This window comes from Sabethes cyaneus, chromosome 2 (genome assembly GCF_943734655.1).
Source record: "Sabethes cyaneus chromosome 2, idSabCyanKW18_F2, whole genome shotgun sequence".
Taxonomy (NCBI): domain Eukaryota; kingdom Metazoa; phylum Arthropoda; class Insecta; order Diptera; family Culicidae; genus Sabethes; species Sabethes cyaneus.
The window spans coordinates 213,902,048-213,926,759 of NC_071354.1; the positions used below are offsets into that span (position 1 = coordinate 213,902,048).

General features: G+C 40.9%; 2 protein-coding genes across 3 annotated transcripts; one reads left to right on the top strand and one right to left on the bottom strand.

Moving 5' to 3' along the window:
* On the top strand, positions 1-21,652 carry LOC128734726 (prostatic acid phosphatase). 2 transcript variants are annotated; one of them, XM_053829051.1, is made up of 5 exons: positions 1-921; positions 9,759-10,142; positions 20,051-20,149; positions 20,221-20,463; positions 20,526-21,652. In XM_053829051.1, the coding sequence occupies exons 2-5, from the start codon at positions 9,918-9,920 to the stop codon at positions 21,228-21,230; spliced, it is 1,272 nt and encodes a 423-aa protein (XP_053685026.1). In that variant the 5' UTR covers positions 1-921; positions 9,759-9,917; the 3' UTR covers positions 21,231-21,652. The 2 variants fall into 2 exon arrangements, with proteins under 2 accessions (XP_053685026.1, XP_053685027.1); XM_053829052.1 differs by having other exon boundaries at positions 1-178.
* Positions 21,482-23,700, bottom strand: LOC128738451 (poly(A)-specific ribonuclease PARN-like). Its single transcript, XM_053833584.1, has 6 exons — positions 23,617-23,700; positions 22,630-23,551; positions 22,285-22,569; positions 22,171-22,226; positions 21,872-22,107; positions 21,482-21,806 (listed from the first exon to the last, which is right to left on the bottom strand). Exons 1-6 carry the CDS (start codon positions 23,633-23,635, stop codon positions 21,609-21,611), a joined length of 1,716 nt encoding a protein of 571 aa, XP_053689559.1. The 5' UTR covers positions 23,636-23,700; the 3' UTR covers positions 21,482-21,608.
* Between the last annotated feature and the right edge of the window lie 1,012 nt (positions 23,701-24,712).

The following is a 24,712-nucleotide window of genomic DNA, read 5'->3' on the forward strand; positions in this document are numbered from 1 at the left end:
TGGCGTTAAGTAACCGCATGCTCGTGCGCCTGTGCTGGTTGGTTTTTTAGTAATTTATTACTCGCAAATTCTCGGAGCTGAAACACGGCTATGCCTTCAAGTGAGAAAAGTTCAGATATGGTTAGCTTAAAAATGTCTGCCACGTCTGGCATGTGAATTCAGGTGCAATATGAAGAAGGTAGGCGAAGAACCGAATGATACAATAATTCAGTGCCGTGAATCTGCGACCAAAACAAGGTCGCTTTCTCTTTCTTTTCTCCGAAACGGAATACCTATAGTTGATTGTGGAACAGAACATTTGCCGTTTTGTATGTGAGATAAATACGGGCGGAATTGATTCGGCTCGGGCAAGCAGTTGGTTACGAAAAATCTGTGATTTACTTAGTCATCGACTGTATTGAAAGGTTCGAAACATCAATTAATTGTCTTCTGTGGCCGTGTTAATTTGAATTAAAACCTGCAAAGAATAATAATCCCAGTTTCCGGCCGTAGGCACTGACCTTACATATCATAGGCTCGCGTCCGCTGACTGCAATTGCAACGAGTGAAAGAACCGGATAAATCGACTGTGTCACGCGGCTGTTGAAAAATAGATTGAACTGCATTTTTTTTGGCGCTGCTATCAAGCCGAACGCAACTTCAATTTTGCGTCGATCGTGTCGATCCGCGATACCGGATTATTTTCGGAACTTGTAAGTGAATGCTTGTTTGCACATAGGAATGGAGCACGTTTTCGATGTAAATAGGTAGCAGCAGATACCTTGCACGTTAGCAGTGTGCGAATTGGATACATAATATGTCTATGTGCAATTTTATAGCTGACTGGGAACTTACGAACTTAGTTATTACTGAACCGGTGCGGTGCGATGCTGATTAGAGGTTTTTTGATAAGATTTTTTCAAGCGTGTTTGTAGCGAGCCGGTAAGTCCCACACCTGGTGTTGTTGATGTACACAAATAATATTCACACATATTACGCCTTTTTTGTGTTGAACTTAATTCAGTTTATTCTGGTTTGCAATTAATCATTCCGACGTTTTCGTTGCACGCATGTATTTTGTTCGATGTGATGACGATACACTTGATAAGGTGTTTTGGTGATGATTTCAGGATACTTTCAAGCTTTTTGAAGTCGAAAAGCTTGACATCGAGGCGCTGAACCACATTGTTTTTGTAGGCCAAAAGTACATTGAGTTTAAAAGTCAGAACAATTTTTTTCTTATAATAGGCCCCTACTGCAGTACACAGTTTAAGGACTGCTCATACCCATTGATGAGCTGGATAATTTAAGAGCATACCACGTGATAGAAATAATGTGTTTTTTCAAGTTTACGTTGTTACGCGTCGTAACATTTGATTCATTTAGATCAATTTCTTTTCTGCAGTAAAACCATAGCTTATACGTATTTGAACTACCTATTCAATAACGTATTCAATTCATTCATTTGCCAATGTCCGTATCGATGCAATATATCTCCCGGCATTGGCGCGTGCTGAGAAATGTTTTTTCTAGGCTCTTTAGTTTGGAGGACTCCCAGTTAGCATTTCAAACGCGCATCCCTCAAAGCTGTATGCGCATACAAGAGAAGCATTTTATTTTATTTGGAAGGCGATATAGGGTAGTTTGCCAATTATTGTACGTCTAGCTGAACGTGGTCACCTGGGGCGCATTCAGGCAGGAAATGAGGCTTATTTTGCTCTTCGCAAGACGCTACGATCAAGAAGCACGAAGCTGACAATGTACAAAACTCTCATTAGACCGGTAGTTTTTTATGGACTCGAAGCTGCTCACGAAGGACATACGCGCCCTTGCCGTGTTTGAGCGCAAAATGCTGTGGACGATATTTTACTAAGCCAAATCCAACCCAAAGCCAACCGAAAGCAGAGAGTGGCAGAGGCGTATGAAATACAAGTTACGGATCACTTCAACAACCCCATTGGCAGCAGGAACAAAGGAACAGCATGCGAGATGGTTCGACCAGACCGAAGGCGACTTGCGACCTTTGAGACGCCAGAAAAAAATCCCGATGAGATGAGCACAAGATCGAGTTAAATGGAGACGATTGCTTGAAACTGTCCGAGCCACCCCAGCTCTTTTCCGGCGGCGATGACGACCAGTAAAACGCAAATTCCAGAGTTGTTCAGTTCTTCTCTCGTAACAATGTTACTTCATAAGAAAACTTCAAAAACACAAATTCGGGTTAAACATTTATTTATTTATTTATTTATTTATTTATTATTACAATAATTTATCTGAACAATGTTCTTAATAAATGGATTAGCGTCAAATTTATATAATACTAGATCTCTTAAGTTTCGTCACAAATTGCTGTGTAGTTTCATTAAAATCGAAAATTTCGTCAGTCAATTCAAAAGTCCTAATGCAGGCGGTAATGGGTTCTTGATAACCAAACAACGTACGATGATAATTGGTTTGTAACAGGCCAGTAGAGCGAAGGGCACGTTGTGAAGCACGGAAATTTATGCGAGACAAAAGCGTCGGCGAGTCAATGTCACCATTCATCAGTTTCGCAATAAAAATAGCCTGATGCAGTTTCCGACGGCGCTCGAGCGTACATTATCATGTACTGTATCAGAAATCATCTTATGGATCCAATTTTCACTCCCCGACAAATTCTCGACAAATGTCGAGAGTACATCGTGCGACGTGCGCGCATCATACCTCCGTGAATTTCAAGGCAGCATACGCTACAGTCGAGCGTGAAAGGCTATGACAGATAATGGATGCAAACAGTTTTCCGGACAAACTGATATGGCTGATCAAAACTAGCCTGAAGCGAGTGATGTGCTACGTGCGTGTTTTACGAAGAATTTCGAGTACCTTCGAACCGCGCAGAGGGATGCGCTGCCCATGGCCTCATAGCTGACGTAACGACCAACACCATGATTGTTGAGAAAAAGTTTAAAGCTATATAATCTTAACTGTGAACTTTTTCTATCAAATAATCTGTCAATTTAGTAGAGTTTACTAGTCAAAAGAGGACTGATAGGGTTTTATGATTCATTTCTTGTTTATTGTTTTTAAAATATGCCCTCGCCAGTTTATGCGAATAAACACACTTTTCATTGAACGTCAATTCTCAAAGTTTGGCGTAAATCTATTGAAAAACAAGCTACTCTGCTGATTGATTACGAGGAGTTACGTCAACTATGAAACTAGTAGCAGAGTAGTTCTATTTTCCTAAATTTCTCGAATATTTTCGAACAAACACATGTTTTTAAGTGTTTTGGGGCATGTATATAACATAGTTAAGAATGCGTAGGACCGAAAAAGCACATTTTGGCCAATTTGGCTTTTACGTCAACTTTGAAACCTCGGGCAGGGCGGCAAGGGAATGAACTGAGCTATGAATGTTATTCAACATCGCTATTGAAAGTGTAATCCGGCGAGCTGGCATCGAAACGAGAGGAATGATCTTCACCAGAAGTCACCAACTCCTAGCCTTCGCAGATGACCTCGACATCATTACTATAGCAACCTAGGGACGGCAAGGCAATCTACACTAGACTAATCTGGTCAACGCCGACAATAACACGAGTAAGGAGATTCAACGACGCTTTCAAGCTGGAAGTCGGCCCTAATTTTCCCTTCGCAAGACGTTTTGATTAAGAAGCATATGCCGCCGAATAAAGCTGACGATGTACAAAACGCTAATCAGAGTGGTAGACCTCTACGGACTTGAGACCAGGGCTGTCCTGTACTCAGTGCACCTATTTTGCTTTTTAAGCTGTAACACCTCAGCCAAACAAAATTCGGAAATGTTACGTATGGGGCATTTATAGAGCCGATCTTCTATATATATAAAAATGAAATGCTGTTCGTGTGTCCGGTATAGACTCGTAAACCGCTCGACGGATTTTGATGAAACTTGGCATACACATTGCGTTTGATGTGAGGAATGTTGTTAGCATGGTTTGAGACCCCTCCCCCCTCTAGAAGGGGGGGCTCCCATACAAATGGAACACAAATTTCTTCATAACTCGGGAACTAATCAAGCAAATGGAACCAAGTTTGGCATGTGAAGGTTTTTGGAGGCTGAATTTTTTTCTATGGTAGATTGAGAACCCTCTTACTTTTGAGGGGAGGGGGGGCTCCTATTCAAATAAAACCAAAATTTCCTCATAACTTGACTATTAATCAAGCAAATAGAACCAAATTTGGCATGTGGGGGTTTCAAGAGACAGGATTTTTTTCTTTGGTTGCTTAAGACCCCTCCCCCTCTAGAAGGGGGGGGGGGCTCCCATACAAATGAAACACATATTTTATAACTCGGGAACTAATCAAGCAAATGGAAACAAGTTTGGCATGTGAAGGTTTTTGGAGGCTGAATTTTTTTTCTATGGTAGATTGAGAACCCTCCTTCCTCTAAGAGGGTGGGCTCCAATACAAATAAAACCAAAATTTCCTCATAACTTGACTATTAATCAAGCAAATAAAACCAAATTTGGCATGTGGGGGTTTCTAGAGACAGGATTTTTTTCTACGGTTGTTTGAGACCCCTCCCCCTCTAGAAGGGGGGCTCCCATACAAATGAAACACAAATTTCTTTATAACACGGGAACTAATCTAGCAAATGTAACCAAATTTGGCATGTGAAGGTTTTTGGAGGCAGAAATTTTTTCTATGGTAGATTCAGAACCCTCCTTCCTCTAAGAGGGGGGGCTCCCATACAAATAAAACCAACATTTCCCCATAACTCGACTATTAATCAAGCAAATGAATTTGGGGGTTACTGGAGGCAAAAGTTTTTTGTATGGCGTATTGAGATTCCTCTCCCCTCTGGAAGGGGGGAGGGCTCTCATACAAATTAAATAGAATTTTTTACATTATTCAAAAAGCAATCGAACTCGCGAGTGTTGCCGTCCATACCAAAAAATATAAGATAAATTTGGAACAAAATTGTTAAGAATAAATCGGTGAAGCCTAGATAATGGGTCAAGTTAAAGAAAAGTAAGATAATATAATACTTATTTTAAAAACAAAATTGAAGAGACAATACATTGTTGAAATGAAAATAATGTTGAGATTACACTAAGTGTATAGTTTCTGACCAGTTTTCAACTGATTTCAATCGAACTGCACTGATAATTTATTACGATTTTGCCAACATTACCATTTTAAGGGTTGGTAATAAAACCCAAATCGTTACATTGCTCTTGCTGCTCGAATCACAAATGCTGATGCGTTGGATTAGAAATTTGGGGCATGATTTAGGAATATCTTGGGTTGTCAAAAAGAAAGCTCTTGGTTGCAAGATTACAATTCTAGATAGAATTAACAAAAGGGCGAATGTCGCAAATGTAAACAAAACGAGTGAGAGTTATTTTTTGCTGGACCAGTATAGGAAAATCAACCCTCACTCGTTTTGTTTACGCTTGCGACATTCGCCCTTTTGTTAATTCTATCTTCAATTAATCAAATCTTCAGGATTATTTCAGAATGGCGTAGCAAAGCGCGCCGGGTCCTCTAGTTATCCATAAGATTACTGAACTAAGTATTGCTCTATCTTAGGTATTTAGGGTGCACTCTCACTTCACACTGGGTGGTGCGCAAAGAGCGCTCTGGGTGCATCACCCAGTGTGAACTGGAAGTGCGCCGTAAATACTTATGATAGAACAGTACCGTGAATTCGGGTGAAATTATCACTTTTTCGAATATCTTTTAAATATCTTTGAAAAGAAACATATTAAAAAGATGATTCAATTTTAAAATAAGTACTGTAGTGCTGGCTACACGACAGTATCATGTACATCTTATATAAATAGTTTTATTTTAGATAAAACTTAATGTAATCGTGAAATTGAAAAATCACAAATAGCGGGTGAAATTGATTACGTAGAAATCAAGACAATTTTGCTATCAAACCTTATGCTCTGACAGCAATAAGCTAGCGTGCAGTATAAAATCCGGCGTAATCGAGATAGGCAACATTACTTCCTGCATGTAGGCAAATTGCAGTGATTTAGCATTGATTTTCAAGAGATTTCTATTTTTTAACAATAGAGATCTTCCGTTGAAAAGTATTTAATGGAAAACACCATCCGCATGACTGTTTTCATCCATTGAAATTGAATTTTCTTTTGCAATTCGTAAATGTCAAATGGTTGCAAAACAAAAGTGCAACTTATAGTAGTCAGCAGAAAAAAAGAAAACCAGAAGATTAATCCATGTTTTCCTTTGAAATCACTGATATTCTGGAGCGTGAGTATTGTGAATTTATCTCTTTAGTCGAAATTATTAAATTAAATGTTTTTAGTATACGGAATTGATCAGATGGAGACGGACATGAATCCCGTAGCGGCATTCAGCAATATTTAGCTGGAACTATAATCCAGTTGAATTATCGGTGATCGTGGATAACATGTTAATGTCATTCATTATGGTAAATTATATTACACGTTATATTAATATAATTTAATAAATTAACTTGTCGAACAAATTAAGTTTCATCATGCATTTTTTCAATTCATTTGACAGTCCCAAATTCAAAACATAGCACACTCGAAATTGAAGTGATTCTGTTGGTTTCATCGTCCTTTGTATTGACTCATTTTCAATAGATTTTCATTTCGAATTAGAATGTTTGGCAAGTAGTGCTAATTCAAAAGTAAATCACTTCACTTTAACGTGATATTTTTTTACCGTGTACATTTCGCTATGTAAGCACAAACCGATCTCTTGCACTCTCATGCAACTGCCATATGGAGCGTTTGTAAAATTTGTGCGAAATATTGCCTGTCTTTTTCACTCGTTTATACATCTCCATTCTGCTTCATAGAAGGAACAAACTTTCGCTGGTGGCAGAACCATTTCGCACCCATAGCGATCTAGAAATCTATGTTGTCTCAGTTCATGATGTTATCAATCGTTTTATTTTGTAAAAGGTCGAATTAAACAATTTCTATCGCATTATTTTATTCGTGGAAACTAGCAAAGCACAGCCAGATAATTAGAGAACCGAATTAGTTCTATCAAAACTTCCTTCTGCAACGAAATCTGTGTTAACGGCAAGAAGTTTTATCGGGTATGTTGAAAATTACGATTCGATCAAAATAGTATATTTTAAAAGATTAAACCATTTACAAGATCAATCTTGCTGAAAGCCAAGTGACTTTGACCTGTAACTCAATCTTTATATGGATGGGTGCATATTCAGCTTTATGAATCAGTATAAACATAGAATAAAGAGTTTTTTACTCGTTGGTCCGAGGTGATCAATTTCACCCGACTGATCAATTTCGCACGAATTGACGGTACTACTGTTCAGCCATTAGCACAGATGTTCTGCCGATAATATCCATGTCATCGATAAAGCAGACGAATTGACTATATTTGTTGAAAACTGTGCCTGCGCGATGATATCCACCCGATTCGTAACACCTTGTAACGCTATGTTGAACAGCAGGCTTGAGAGCCCGAAATTCCGAAATCCGAACACAGCAGTGAGTACCATCCATCGAAGATTGAATCAGTTTGATGACCTTCCTAGGGAAGCTGTTCTCGTTCATGATTTTTCATAGCTTTTTTCGGTCGATGGTATCATATGTAGCTTTTAAGTCAACGAGCAAATGGTGCGTGGGAAATCTGTATTCACGGCCCTTTTGGAGGATCTGCCGCAGGCGCAGAGTAAATATTGGCTCCGCTGCAGAAATTTTGCGTTTCCTGAGAATGATACAGCCGCTTCAACTCCGACGGCTCTCCGATGAAAAGTTAATGACTAGTAATTTCCCGTTAATCCATAGTCCTTTTTCGTCGCATGGGTCTATTCCGATTGTTCCAGTCTAATTTAGTTTTGTTCTTCATTCATTGCTTATTAGTTTTTTCGTGATGGCGGCAAGTAAGGCCCGCGGCACCAACCCCCTGTCTCGCCGGAGCACCAATGAAGCTCGAAAGAGTCCTCCTTCCCTATAGATCCCATTATAATGGGCTGACTAAGTCCCCAAAACGGAAAAAAGCAGTGCGGTGTGAGTGTTACACTGACTTTATCTATCGACGCGGATACAACTTGGATGGCTCGTGAGAACCGATCGAAATCCTATGCTAGTGTCATGACACATGATACGGGTTTATTCCATTGAGTTGGTTTTTGAACATTGTCTCGATCAGACAGCTTAAAAATACCAAAAGAAAGAGCTTTGAGTCAGAAAGAAAAGAGTGCAATGGTAGTCTACAAGAAGGAAGTTGCTTCAATTCAAGAAATGGGACGTGTTCTGTAGATAGAATAAATTAGTAAAAAATTGTTTGAAAGATTCAAAAAGCTATGCTACTATGATCAAGCGAAAGTAAGAAAAATCGAGGTTGTCATCGAGATTTACACGCGTCCATTTTTCCAGTGGGAGAAATTGTCTTACATTCAAGCGTTGAGTTTTTTTGGAACTAAATATACGCCGTAAATTAATTACTTTTTTGAGGCCTATATGCATATGCATGAAAGGTGGTCGTTGCGCTATTCGCACAATACAAACCAAAACAAAAACATCAACAATACAACGGATTGCCATAATAAACCCCACTAAATTGAATGAGTCTTTCTCATAAGGTAATTCCAGTTAAAAAGTTGAAAACCGGTTAAAACGCTTGGATAAAATCACCAAACCAGCATCTTACTATTTCAATCGACCGTTGTCAATATGGCTTTACTCCCAATACCATTTACATTTTATCCGTAGCTTGATCCACTAATTACAAAGCTGTTGTCGTTTTGGCTTCCCAGTAGGCCTCAAGGTATGACGGTGGCCTAATAAGCCAGAACATATGACGGTTCGAATCCCGACTGGGAGAGGCGGTTAGATTCAAAATTAAAATTAATATGAATCGAATAGTGGAACCTACTGAACTGAAGCCATTTGCTATTTTATTGAAACGAATAAATCGCCGGAAATATTAGAGAGAGAGACAAACACATGACGTTTGTTGTGACTGCATAACCTTTTTCAATGGCGAAAGGCAACAGAAGGACCCCAGGGTTAATTTTCGTTAATTGATGTTTGCACGCGGTTATCCAACCTCAATGACGAAGTTGTCCGATCCACACTTCCAGCTGACTGTTTTGCGTTGATCGCGAGCGCGATGACCGTTAACCGACGAACACGGTCAGTATACCAGCCGTATCCAGATCCAAACCCCGAAGGTTGTGCTGCGCGCCAGCCCGTAGATGTATAAAGCACGTGTGTTTGTTCGCGTTTCGTCTCCTGGGGGAAGCATGCACTATTTCAAGGCTAGGTTTTAAGCGGTCAAGTTCAGAAGTATTTTTTTAAAGTTTGTTTAGCTTAGCTCTATGTTGCTTTTTGCTTATAGAGTTGTTTGGTATGGTAAAAACTAAAACAGTGGTTTTATATTTTAGACTCAATTCTTAATTGCTCGTAAATGGATAAAAACCTAAACCCGATGGTTAATTTTTTATATCAATTTCAAATTGAATGTTAAGACTCCAATATTCACTACATTCATTAAATACCTCGCTCTCAACTTTGTTTTTGTGTGCCACGAAATTACGAATGGCCGACGTGACTGAAAATAAAAACAACAAACCAATGTTGTTCTCCTAAATCTCGCCCGGAACTTTGTGGAGTTTTTACAAATGTTTATGTTCCAACACACTCTATTTGGTTTCCCCGAAAAGCTATGACACTTAAAAGTTCCGCTGCATGTCTCCCTTCAGCCTTGAGTGGGTCTTCGCCTACATCTTCAATCAAATAGCGCATTAAAATTAAATTCCTCTGTTTTTTAACTTCCAGAGCGAGCGAACCGACAAACCGACAAACAGGAAGAAATTGAGTGGTTAAGAGACTTGCGTCTTCCGAAATTGCTGCTGCCGTCAACAGTGCCGTTTGCTGAAGATAGCGCGCTGGCTTCCAGTCGCGATCGAATAAAAAGCCCGCGGGATAGACGGAAAAATGTATTCGCTCAGTCGACGCGTGCTTATCATGTTGAGTGGAAGTGTGCTTATATCGTTACTAGTCGCGGTCACAGTGTACGGTGTTTACGGTGCTCCACCCCAGCAGATTAACAGTATTACCGTTGCTGAACGGTCCGAAGACCTGCCTTGCGATCAGGAAGGTTCGGACTGTGGAGACGTAGGTCGTGCTGCCAGGGATTATGCGCTGAAGCAGGTACATGTGGTAAGTGATTGATAGACCCAGGAATAAAAGGCAATGCTTTCTCGTGGATGAGCATTGTTTTTGAAGATCAAGGCATGTTGGGGTGAACCCGATTGGAGTTTAGTGACCTGGAGAGGCGTTGAAATTTTAAAAATTTGATTTGATTTAATTTGATACAAGAGAAGAATGTGCAATTAAAAGTTTACATGTCAGTTTTAACTTATGAAAGGAAACAATACATCGAAAAAAAATTGAAGTCTTTCATTTCCCAGAAAACTTTAAGGATTTTTTTTTTATTTTCACAAACAAGGCTTATTTCAAGAGTGCATGACTTATTTCAAGAGAGCAAGCCAAGTATCACAGAAGAAACAAATTGTTTGAAAATGCAAAAATATTCTCAAAATTCCAGGAAAGACATTTTCTGAAAAAAGTTTTTCATGGATTTTTCCACGGCGTTGGTAAACTCCGAAGAAAAGTCGGAAAACTATGTTTTACCTTAAGGAAAATTTTTAAAACGCATTTGTAATTATAATTTCACCGATTTATAATCTATTGATGATGAAAGTTTCACGATATCGTTTTTCTGTTCATGAGTTATGGCTGGAAAACTAATGATTATCAGTGGCACACGACCGTATCTCAGCTACAAAAAATAACGCTACCATCAAATGTACATCATAATGAAATTATAAACTGAAGTATAGAAGTATAGAACATTTTTATGAGGTAGAGCAGTTTTTTTGCTTTTTGACAAGCAGGAAACATGTTATGAAAGTTTTTCTTTTAGGCAAAACATAGTTTTTTCGACTTTCCTTCGCAGTTTTCCACCGATGTGGATTTGAAATTTCCGAAAATCTATGTACACACTGGTTTGTGAAAAATTCAAATGGCTTAAATTCTAGTTGTAAAAATTTTCACTGCGGTAGAATTATTGATGCGCTCGACAATTTTTTAGTACCTAGTATGCATTTTATTATTAAGGACGGAATTCTGTAATTGCAAAAAAACGGAAAACAACCAAAAAGTTTTAAATGATAACCCAATATTTTCGTAAATGATTCGTAACACTTTACGTTACGTAGTAAGAAATCGCCCGTAGATTCCCAATGAATTAAATTTTAATTCATTTTTAGAAATTCGTTAGTAATAGATTTGTAAATGTAAAAGTATTGTCAAAATTAACTTATAAACATTTGAAATGTATTTGCGTAGGACTCGTAAAATTGCTGAAAGGTACAATAAGCAAATACCTTGCAATGATAATTGTAAATACCAAATGCTTACTGTGATTTAGACCACGGCATTCAAGTCAAGGCAGGCCTTTTCTGATAGCAAAACAGATAGTAAACCTCGATTTCAAAGTAGACATTCGATGTCACGGTATGCTATCGTTTAATTAATTAGATGTGAAATTTACACATTCAATTAGGTATTATGAATTTGTTTTAAACTGGTTGTTCCCTCTGCTTTGACGTAGTGCCATTTTTTTTCTTTCGTTTTCTTTACCAGGCATTACATAAGCCTATAAATGGCATCTCACAGCTGACAGGTGCTTTGGTAGTATTTTATTCCAAATGTTTATTATACGTTTTTTTAAGTATCAATAGTCATTTATTCATGAAATTGTTTCATTGGAATTACAGAGAATCCGAGTAGAGAGCAAGGTAGTGCAGGGTAACCGTCCTACGGTAGCACCTTCCGCTTGAACACGGAAGCTACGCGTTGGTCTTCCGTGAGCATCGTGACGGTTTCCAGTCCAGTCCGGCATCCTTGCAAAGTGACCGGCCCAGCGAAATCTCCCAGCTTCCGCCAGGTGTATGATAAGAATCTTTCCAAGTAGTGCCTGCACCTCGTGGTTCATACGCCGCTCGCTGCTTTTCGTTTGTATTCCACCAAAAATAGTCCGCAACAACTTTGGTTCAAATACGGCAAGTCCCACGTATGTCTTCCGTAAGCAAAGTTAGTCTCAAGTCCGTAGAGGACTACCGATCGGATTAGCGTTTTGTACATCGTCAACTTAATGCGGCGTCGGCTGCTTCTTGATCGAAGCGCCATGCGAAGGGTCGAGCCGGTGTTACAGCACGTGAGGCCCTGTGCAGATTGAGAAGCGAAGCCCTTTTTTGTATGCCAAATTGGGTTTGGGACATTGGGTTAAAAGACCACTGCGATAGTCTTAATGATCGTCTTTTGAGGCAAACTTCGATTTTTAAACTACACTCGTACAGACTGTTCATACTTATTGATGAAATTCAGCGAGAACGAAACTTTGGAAGAAGTTTTGCCTAGATAAGGCAAGGACCCCACAATTGCAGAGCAGATGCGCTGAACTTACAAGTTCAGAATTACAAAAGCAGCAGGTGTCTATAACATTTGATATTCTTTAAATGATAAAGAGCGGGACTGTGTCCAGTTAGGAATCCCCTGATGGTTCGCAGGTCACTGTTTAACTTTTTATTGTACAACCCTGTATTTTCAATGAGATGCTTTCTCAGCAACATAATCTAGGTGGGCAGCCAAATTCAGGTTCTTATGCAGAATTATTCCGAGAAGTTTGATTCCATTATTGAAGGTCAGTCTGATACCAAACAGTATAAGGGTAGTAACAGTATGTGTTCTTTGCCTATTGAGTGGTCGACTGTTTTTGTTGGGTTACCAGTGTCCAAAGCAAGGGTGAGAGAATTTTTTGTGAACTTGCTTTCATTACCGATGTATCTCCCAACGACGGTGTGATTTCTCTGCTTAAAAGCAAGGCTTAAATCTAGCTCGCAGTCGATTCTGTTTTGAAAGAGAGCTGTAAAAATTGAGCAAGGCGCGTTATCAAAAGCGGCTTCAATATCTAGGAAAACACAAAGTGCCATCTCTTGATATTTGAACGATTTCTCAATTAACGTCATAACGCAGTGCAGGCACAACGGAAACTGCACTTTCCATTTATTTACCGTGTTGGTATGCATGTTGATTTCCATGCAACGGAGCATTCTTCAAAAATTCATTGCGGACAGACTTGTCCTACACTCAGTGAACTTATTTTGCTTTTTTAACTGTAACACCTCAGCCAAGCAAAATTCGAAAATATTATATATGGGGCATTTATAGAGTAAATTATTATCCATAAGATTGCTGAACTAAGTATTGCTCTATCCAGGGCTTCGACCGATCCTTTTTTTCTACCGCAGTCACACCAACGCGCATTCAAGTTTACACTGTCCGTTTAGAGGTGGAATACGAACGCTATGCATAAAACAACTGGCAGTTTGCTCAGTCAAACGCCGAATGCACGCAACAGAATGAACGCTTTTTGACATTTTCGTTTCGATCAAGTTACCTTTACCGTTTGGAGCAGCGAATGACTGCAAAACAGTCAAATGACTGGCAATCACCACGCTAACGAAAAGCAACCGCACAATCGTATGATTCAATACTACAAAAAAACAACCACTACATGTGCATGGAAGAAGTCGGTCGGACTCCGTCCAATACAAACGAATATTTTGCTTGCGTCGGATCGACGTCCGGGTGACAAACTATTACTGTGAGCAGCCGATTTGGAGACAAAAAGAGAAACGAAAAAATACGTCACCGTATGCTTCCAGTCAGTTTGCAGTTTATATTCTCAAAACGCAAAGCAAAACGGGAGATTGACTGTTTGCTTTTGCTGAGATGCCGCATGAATTGTAAGACGGCAGCAGCGCAAGCGGCAGATTGACTGGATAAGAAAAACAGTCAAATGATCGTTCAAAAAGCGGAGTTTAAATGCGGAAAGTTCGCATTCACGGCAGTCACATTCAACTTGCGATCCCTTTTCAAGCCCTGGCTCTATCTTTAGTATTTACGGCGCACTCCCAGTTCACACTGGCTGGTGCACCAAGGCGCGATCCCAAGTTCACTGAATGCAGGACAAGCCTGATTGGGCATATAGTTATCCGCGATTTGCTCTATCAACTTGAGAAGCGTTGATGTCAGACTTATTGGGCGGAATGCCTTTTGAATTGTTTTCTCTTTTTTATCTACCTTAGGTATGCCGTTAGATATCTGCCTACTTTCCGCCAATTCTCCGGTTCGGATTCGGTTTTCAATGCGTTACTCTTCCGGAGGGTTTTAGTCTAGCGTAGATTGCCTCCAGCGTTCAAAGGTTTCAAGGAATTATATCAAGGTCGTCTTCGAAGGCTAGGAGTTGGTTATTTTTGCTTGAAATCGCTCTTTGATGTCTGCTTGCTGGATCACACCTTTAATAGCGTTGTTGAATAACATATAGCACAGTCCACCAACCCCCGGGCATCTACTATGTTTCCTGAAACCGCCACAAAATGAGGTGGCGCTACAGGCGTTTTGCTTTTAATACGCAGCATTCACACGGCAGTAAAGTGATGCGATCAAGCCAACAAAGCATAATCACGTAGAAATGAAGAATTTTACATGAATCTCAATAACAATTCATCGATAAAAATAATTTGCTTTCAACTAACAGAAAACGTCACCTTTAGGACAAGAAATAAATGATAATGTAGCGAAAATTACGTCTGGCGCTGCAGAAATATCGTGGAATCGTTCTTTTACACGCACACTAGTGATCCGATACGTATAAAAGTGATCCAGTGATCCAGCTATGTTGGCTTCACCTTGTGGGATGTAGGAATGTTCCGGCGGGCGAACGTGATACGACCGGAAGGAATATGAATGACCGAAATAAACGCGTTGAATACGATTACTTAACTTCACACTTTATTGCGTCAGCCTTTTCTCTACAATGATCGAGCACAGAATGAACATGGTTGTTCTTGGATTTTCAGGTAGTACTCTCGCTCTCATGGGCAGTGTTGCCACAGTATCCCCCTCCAGCTACACCAGGAATCTCACGCGATGACCGGAGGGTGTAACTCGAGTGTAGCTATCGTCGGGCTGATCTACTAGATCTCTGTTGAACGTGTACGCTGCTTTTAAACGATCGACTGAGATGGTCTGCTTCTTACCATTGACGTTCAGTTCCATGTGCTTATTGTTCCGCTGTAGTACCTCAAATGGTCCGTCATAGGGATGCTGCAACGGACGCTTGACGGTGTCTACTCGAACGAAGACGTACTTGCAAGTTTTAAGCTCCTCTGGTACAAACACACGTTTCCTTCCGTGGTGCATGTTCTCCGCTGGTTTTATTTGTTGCATAACCTGGCGAAGAGACTTGACGAAATCCGAACGACAACATTCAGATACGGGCGCATCGAAAAACTCCCCGGGTACACGAAGTGTTTGTCCATACAGCATTTCAGCAACTGAGCAGCCAATGTCCTCTTTAACGGTTGTACGCAATCCCAACATGATTAAAGGAAGTTTGTTGCACCAGTGCTTCGCATCGACACATGTGATTGCAGTTTTCAAGGTGCGGTGAAACCTCTCGACTAATCCATTTGCTTGTGGGTGATAAGCTGTTGTACGGATTCGAACGGCTCCAAGCAATCTCGTGAGTTCACTGAAAAGTTCCGATTCAAATTGTCGGCCTTGGTCGGTGGTGATTGTTTCTGGTACTCCGAAGCGGGATATCCATGTATTGCAAAAAGCAGCAGCCACTGTTTCTGCCAACATATCCGGTAAGGGTACTGCCTCGGCCATCGGTTAAACCGATCCACCATTGTCAGGAGGTATCTGTTGCCAGATGATATCGGAAGGGGACCAACCAAATCGATGTGTACGTGTCTGAAACGGCTGGTTGGATACTGAAACGGCTGTAATGGGGCTGCAGTGTGACGTTGAATTTTCGATCGCTGGCAATCTTCGCATGACTTAACGAAATGAGCAACATCACGGTTCATTGCCGGCCACACGAACCTATCCGCAACTAGCTTCCTTGTCGCTCGCACTCCCGGGTGTGAAAGGCCATGAATGCTTCGCAGGATATTACCACGTGACATCTTAGGCACATAGGGACGTACTTGATTATTAAACGACGTATCGCAATAAATTTGCTGAGGCGAGTGTGCCGATTTCATCAGTTTCAATTTTAACGACGACTTGCTGCTAGTTAGTAATTTTTGCAATTCAGGATCGTTCTTCTGGTTAATAGCAATATCGTGAAAGTCTACTGTAGACGGAATTGCGATTGTTTCAACCCGTGAAAGCGCATCTGCTACAAAGTTGTCCTTACCACTGATGTGTTCGATCGACTTGGTAAAACTCGATATGTACTCGAGATAGCGCTCCTCGTGCGGAAGATGACTGGACTTAGAGTTCAATGCGTAGGTTAGTGGTCGATGATCGGTGTAGATCACAAAATCGCGGCCCTCGACGAGATGACGAAAATATTTTACTGCTAGATTCATAGCGGTTAGTTCACGACCGAAAACGGAGTACTTTTTCTGCGACTCTGTAAACTTCTGCGAGAAAAATCCTAACGGCCTCCAAGCACCGTCAGCGTACTGCTGAAGTACTGCACCTGCAGCTGTATCCGAAGCATCGACCATTAATCCCATCGGTTTAGAAGAATCTGGATAGTGCAGTAAAGCGGCATTTGCTAGGCTCTGCTTGCTGTTATCAAAGGCTGCTTCTGCCAAAGCGTTCCATTTCAATTTTCGTGTGTCGTTCTTTCGATTTCCTGTTATTAACCGTTGCAGTTCTTTTTGCAAATCCGCAGCACTGCAGATGAATCTTTTGTATCTATTTAGTAATGCCAGGAAGCGTCGCAGTTCCTTGACGTTATCCGGTCGCTTATAATACACGACAGCTGTCACTCGTTCTGGTTGAGGTTGTATACCATTTCCGCTGATCCGATACCCGAGAAAGTCCACTTCGGTTTTTGCAAAGTTACACTTTTCTAGGTTCAGCACGAGACCGTAGCGCTGTAGTCGCTCGAACACAATACAGACGTGGCCATGATGCTCTTCTTCAGACGCGGATGCGATGCAAATATCGTCTACAAACACAACAACGAAGTCCAGGTCCCCGAGGACGCGATGCATGAAACGTTGAAAAGACTGGCTTGCGTTGCAGAGCCCGAACTGCATTCGCGTAAATTCGAACAGCCCGAATGGGGTGATAACTGCAGTTTTCGGAATATCACATTCTTCCACTGGAACATTGTAGTAAGCACGTACCAAGTCTAGTGTCGTAAAGATTTTCTTTCCTAGAAAATTATTTAGAAGGTCGTGGATGTGCGGGACAGGATAGCGATCTGGAACTGTAACTCGATTTAAGCTTCTGTAATCTCCCACAAAACGCCATTCCTTATTCTTTTTCTGAACGCAGTGAAGAGGGCTCGCCCAGCTACTTTTTGATGGTCTACATATCCCAAGCTCCATCATAACCTCGAATTCCTTTCTTGCTGCTTGCAGTTTATCCGGCGCCAGCCTCCGCACTTTGCATGTCACCGGGGGACCTTTTGTTTGGATGTGGTGAGTGACATCATGGTGTATTACATGCCGCATTGTTGGTGGTGTTGTAATTTCACGGTACTCTGTGAGAAGATTTCGAAATGGGTGATTAACATCGATTGTTGGTTATACCGTGAACAACGGCTTCTCTCAACCCACCAGTTGAATATAGTTTGGTACCATCGTCAACCAGACGACGATTAGCGAGATCTACTAGTAGTCCAAAGTTGGATAGAAAATCAGCGCTGATAGTTGCTGTTGTCACGTCTGCTTACAAGAACCTCCACGAAAACTGACGGCGTAAACCGAGGTCTGTCGTTACAAATCTTGTACCGTATGTGCGTATTTTGGATCCATTTGCTGCGTGTAGTTGAAACATCGATGGACCATGCGTTTTGTCTCCTCTGGATGCAGGTATTATCGATACATCGGATCCCGTGTCGATGAGAAAACGTAAGTTGGACGAGCGATCGGAAATCTGTAACCTGCGACTTTGGGAAATACCGCCCGCCTCGCTTGTCTGAGGTGGGCGCGAAGTTAGTTTTTTTGGCGGTAGTACTTACACGGTGAACGGCACTGCTCAGCTTGTGAGCCGAACTTGCGATGGTACCAACAAATATTACTTTCCTCGCTACGACGCCCTGATGTCGAGCGGGAGCGGCGTCGTTGTCTTGTTTTCATACGCTGCAGTTCGGCTGTTAACGCTGCAACCTGTTCAGCCAGATTTTCTTGCGAGTTGGCTGGCGGAGCCACAGGAGCCGGTGCAATCGCTGCAGCTTGAGGAACTAAGTCGATAATTTTGTCCCCCATTTCCGCAATTTTTGTAAGGCTACCGTCATTGATGGTGAGAACGGTTCGAACACCTTGGGGCAAATGTTTCAGAAAAAGCATTTTTAGCAGCTCGTCGTCGACATTTAGTCCGGATGACAGTTCTTGCATCTTGGCTAGCAAGTGCGTTGGCCGAAGGTCTCCCAGATCGAAAGAACCGAGCAGTTGTTCGAATTTTGTCTCAGATGATAGCTCGAAACGGGAAATCAAGCGTTCCTTAATGGTAGTGTACTTGTTTTGCTGGGGTGGATTTCTTACCAGATCAGCGACGTGGCAGATTACTGACTGATCTATTTTGGCAACGATATGATGAAATTTCGTTTCGTCTTGTGTAACGCCCGCTAGCGCAAATTGCGCTTCAGCTTGCGCGAACCACATAGTGGGGTCTGATTTCCAAAACTCCGGTAACTTAACAGCAACGGTAGCTGTCGGTTGCATTTGGCTGAAATTTTTTGCGACGTAAAACAGTTAACTTTTTGATAAACGACGGGGTCACCACTGTGGGATGTAGGAATGTTCCGGCGGGCGAACGTGATACGACCGGAAGGAATATGAATGACCGAAATAAACGCGTTGAATACGATTACTTAACTTCACCCTTTATTGCGTCAGCCTTTTCTCTACACTCTTAAATGATTCTACCTGTAAATAGGTCGGATTTAGTTAAAGCTAGGTTGAAACTACTCAAAATGCCCTTAAAGTGTGCAAACTCAAACTTTGGGTAAAAATTTCAACCAATTTTGGCTACTTGCTACCGATAATTGAATTATTCTCTATGACAAATAACGCAATTTTAAGTTCCTTCTACCAATTTTTTGGTTGAAAAACTACTCAAAATCTGAGTTTGTACACTTTAAGGGCATTTTGAGTAGTTTCAACCTAACTTTAACTAAATCCGACCAATTTACAGGTAGAATCATTTAAGAGTGTACAATGATCGAGCACAGAATGAACATGGTTGTTCTTGGATTTTCAGGTAGTACTCTCGCTCTCATGGGCAGTGTTGCCACAACCTATTTTGTTCGCAAACGTCAAAGTTGCCACCGGGGTGCAGTCCACGCCCATCCCCTTGCCGCAAACCTCTGCGCTATACAAAGGGACTCATCAATTTGTCCGGAAAACCGTTCTCGTTTATTATCTACCATAGCTGTTCGCGCTCGACTGTATCGTATGCTGCCCCTGAAATCCACGAAAATATGATGCGTTGGCGCGTTATACTTCCGACATTTCAACAGGATTTGTCGGAGTGGAAATTTGATCCGTAGTAGCACGGGCCCTGAAGCCACCTTGATACTACCCTACGAATACTTTTGCTATTGGCGATAGACGATCACACCTTATCTTCCATCCGTTCCTCCGGTAGCTTTACCTCTTCCCAAATTCTTGAATTTATCCAGCGATGTGCCGTTGCTGCTGATGCTGATTCTTTGCTATTTTACGAAATTGGTTCACCTTTTCATAGAATTTGCGAGTTTCATTAGTCCATTAGGCATAGGTTTTCTAGCTGTTCACGATACCTGTCCTCCTTCTAACGTTTTTTCCTCCTCAGGATCGAGGTCAACTCATTCCCCGCTAGTTGATACGTGGCCAAATTTTTCCTCGTGGCAATGTTTAGATAGTTTTTCCAAGCTTTTTATTATCCTCTCCATCGCTTGTTGCCATTCCCCGCCAAACCAATTATTTCAGTGATGTTCGAGGAAAGGAAACTCCTGTTATAACAAAATCTTAAATTCACTATTTCAGGTCTTTCGACATGGACAACGTACTCCGGCTGATACCTATCCAAATGACCCACTAATCAACCAGACGTTTGCTCCTTATGGATGGGGCCAGTTAACAAACGTAGGTCAAATTTTTATGTTTATTTATACTCAAATTGTGCAGATAATTAATATTAATTTAACCTCTGACAGTACGGCAAAAATACGCTATACGAAATTGGATCCTGGCTGAGGCGGCGTTATGGACATTTTCTGGGCCGGCTATACTCTCCCGATAAAATCCACGCTCAAAGCACTGGAGTCTCGAGAACACAAATGTCTCTGGAGTTAGTCCTAGCGTCATTGTACCCCCCGCAAGGAACTGCCCTGGAGTGGAATCACGATCTTAACTGGCAACCAATTCCTTTCATCAGTGAACCCTTGGATCAAGATACGGTAATTGTGATTGTTAAAATTCGTTATTTTTATACACCTTATTCGATTCGTATTATTTTCAGTTGTTATTGGTTCGAAAGTCGTGTCCCCGGTATCATGAAACTCTTAACGCTGTACTGGAAAGTGAAGAAATTCTGCAGCTAATGAATGAAAATCAGGATTTGTTCGAAAATTTAACGAAAATCACCGGCATGGACATTAAGACACCAGACGATGTACAGTCTCTCTACAGCACACTTAAGGCTGAATCTGAATTCGGTTTGGCACTTCCAGAGTGGACTAAAGAGTACTATCCGACAAAGCTTCTGCCGCTTACTCGACTAAGCTACATGTTGAACGTTTACAACAGTGAACTGGTAAAGTTCAAAGGCGGTCCATTCTTGAAAAAGACCATTGCGGAATGGGATGCCGTGATAGCGGACGAATCCGATCCTCGGAATAAAAAAATGTTCGTTTACGCCGGTCATGATTCAACGGTTGTTAATATTCTCTCAGCGTTCAACGTATGGCACGAGCAACTTCCTAACTATGCCATTATGGCACTATTTGAGCTGCACAAAAACCGGCGGACCGGAGAGTTCGCGGTACGAATTTATCAGAAAAATGTCGGAGAGCAGCTGAGCTCTCTGCAAATTCCCGGCTGCGAAAAGTACTGTCCCGTAGAACGGCTGAAGTCGCTTCTGAGCAGTCACGTACCGATCGATCTCAGCCAAGAATGTAAGGCGCACACAGCGGGCTTCGAAGAGCCACCACCTAGGGGACCATGAATCTCCCAGTAAGATTTTACCAGATGTGATTTTTGTAGAGTTCGAAATTAGTTTTAAAAATAAAAACCCGTATGATTGAAGTGACTAGCTTTCTGGGAAGGGAATAAACTGTCTTATTCGATTGATATTTCTAGTTTTAAACAGACCATTTGTGTTCTTGGCTGCAGAAAGCTGAGTTTCTCAGGTAGTAGAGAAAATAAAATGAAACATACGTTTTTCTAAGAAAAATTTTAAGCTTGTACAATGCCGATGTCAATATGTATTTTTTGCAATTCAGCGTATATTACGCTACCGGTGCTCACCTTTTTAGGTATCATCGAAAACCTGCTATCGAATTCCTGATAGGTACATAAAAATCGTTCGTCATAATACTCAAGTCTACCAGTCATTGTTTTCCGCAAACTCCGTCTTCTTTGCCTTCTTAGGCTGACTGGGGACTCCAAAAGATGCAATCTCATCACCCGTCACCGCTGGTAGAACTATGGACGACGATTTTTCTTCTTTTTCGATTTTACCGCACTTTGGTTGTCCTCTTTCAGAACTACCGCTATTGAATCGCCGTTTAGTTCCAGCACACTAAAAGCAAACACCAATGATGTCAAGTTATTTGGGAAGAAATGAAAAACAGGTAGCGAAAATACTTGCTGCTTTGCCTTAAATTGGTTGAAGGTGCAAATCGTAAACTGAGCAGACGATTTGTCGATGGTTTTGATCACGTGGCTAGCATAATCTCGGTTGTGTAACGTAACAAACGCTGAGTTATTGTTAACCCAATTTATATGCACTTGCCCATAATTTCGGAAACGAATAAGGATGTCAGACGAACGCCAGTTTTCCGGGAAGGTTATGAAAAATACGTGCTCTCGTGATATAGATGCTGTGAACGTTATTTAAAAGTTTAATGTTTATCCACCCTACAAAATTTATGTCGTAAACTTACGTTCTTTACCGTAAATGTAGATGTAATTTACTTCCGCGACCCTAAGCAAGAATATTCTGCAATATATTTTAATAAATATGTTGATAAATATTAAATAAATCCACCTTAATTTACCTGTTGAAGTAACCCTTCAGCGTCGGATCATTCTGTAGGTGTAGCAGATCGGATTTAAAATAGCTAGTGAGTCCAAGAAAGCAGAGTCCCGTTACATATGCATCATAACCTGCTTCGTGTTGCTTCGAATCATCTGTTGAATACTCATACTCTTCAAAATCAGACGTAACCTCCGGCATTTTGAATGGTTCCTTTTGCACCGATTCAAACACGTGTCCCAGAACCGACGAATTAACATGCACTTTAAGCTCTGCATTCGTACACAGGTATTTAGTATCCAGTAATCTAAAAGTAGGTAAAAATTTAACGACATTGTCATTCAGACACCAATTTTTTGTAAATTACAGTGGAAATAAATGCCGAACGATATTTTTAAATTCCTGATAGTCTGAAGGCAAAGGGCGAAAAAATTGTCTAATTACAAACAGTAAATCCAGCAGCATATTATGACCAATGATAAGCTTCCTAGATTTGGACAGTTCCTGCAGCACCAGAGAAAGGCCAATCATATTCTCCAAATCTTCGTTCTCTTGTACAGCACGATCCTCATCTAACTTCAGTTCTTGCTCCTTGGTTCGTTTCCGTTCGATCAAAATTCCTTTATGTTTATTCGCTAAATTTACCGAGTTTGTCGAAACTTGCTTCTTATATTTCGACTCTATCAGCTGGTAGACTAATTTACGTTGAAATCCATTACAGTCGGCAATCGTTAACTCTGCTTCATCCGAAGCAATGAATTGTTCAATCCGTTCGGTTATATCAGTTAACAGTTTCTCCTCTCCAGGTGGGATTGGAACCATATTCACCGAACTGTTATCTTCGTCCGTAACATCGTCGTCTTGCAGTGCAGTTGCACGCTGTTCTTGCCTTTCGCGTAATTCCGCCCTTAGACGTTCCTCGTCTGCCTCCAAGCAATAGGAAAGCCCATGGCGAAAAAGCTTATTGAAATCAAACCCATTTTCCGCTAAAAATCGCATACTGTCCCCTTGGCAACTGAACACATTTAACCGTCCCTTTGGGTAACAGTAGAAATTGTAACATTTGTACGTCACTCGCTTGCTTTCCGGATCAACGCGAAAGGCACACAATCCCAGCTGAATAATGGCAAACTGAGACGAATTTTCGATCGTTTTCAGATACACTTCTTCGGGGGTGTCGAACGGAAAAATGTTACGATCGGTGGTAAGTCCGGTGAATTCACTGTCGAATGCGAAGAAACTGGCGTCTTGAATGTTTTGCCGAATGGAAGGCAGCTGCTCCTTAAAATCTGCAAAATAAAGAACATCTGGTATTGAAGATCAAGATGCACATTAAACCTTGCAGTAGAATTACTTTCTGACGTGATTTCCATTTTAAAATGTTGAGGTTGAAACGTATTTCAACTAAAATATTTAATATTTCAAGCAGAATAAAATCGAAACCTAGCCACTGTTTGTTTTTTGGAACTTGTTTGTTTATAAACTTCAGCGCGATTGACGTTAACAAAAAATGTTCAAAGACTTTTTTATTTACAAAGGTACCATATTTTTGCAACGATCAAGGGGTTTCTAGTTAGGTGATTACCTACATCAAGGATTACATATAATTGTTGCGGCCCAAGGGGTTTCCAGTAAGGAGTATAAGTGCGTAGTAATCCGAGATTACTTTTGTAATCTTTTACGAATTAATTGGTAATCAATGGTAATCAGTAGAGTAATCAATGATAATCTTAAGTAATTATTGGTAATCATAATTAATTTATAGTAATCACAGAGAACAGACTACCAGGTAATCGACAAACAGTGTGTAAAAGGTTTTTAAGTAATCTACGAAAGATCTATTGAAGGATTAGAGCACCCCTCGAGCAGTAAGTGGCAAACTAAATCCACAGAGAACAGATTAACAGGCTCGAAGGAAGTAATCGATTTTTTGTGTGTAAAATCTGTCGGTAGCGCCCTCCAGAAATAGTTTGCCAAACGCATAAAAAAATATTCATGTACCTTTATCAATATTTCTTTGTGCTGGAGTTACATAGCAGCGATTGCAGCGACATCAAGTTTTAGTTTGCCACTTACTACTCGAGGGGGGCTCCATCGAAGGATTACTCGGTGATTACATAAAAATCTTTTACACACTTTTCGTTAATTACCTGTTAATCTGTTCTCTGTGCTAAATCTTGATGTCGCTGCCATCGCTGCTATGTAACTCCAGCACAAAGAAATATTGATAAAGGTACATGGATATTTTTTGATGCGTTTGGCAAACTATTTCTGGAGGTCGCTACCGACAGATTTTACACACAAAAAATCGATTACTTCCTTCGAGCCTGTTAATCTGTTCTCTGTGTTAAAAGGTAACTCTTATGAAATGTCATTTTATTTGAAATTCACGTAGCTTTCACGATGAGTAGATGTGAATATCAGATCATCTCCAAGTGTTTTACTCCAGG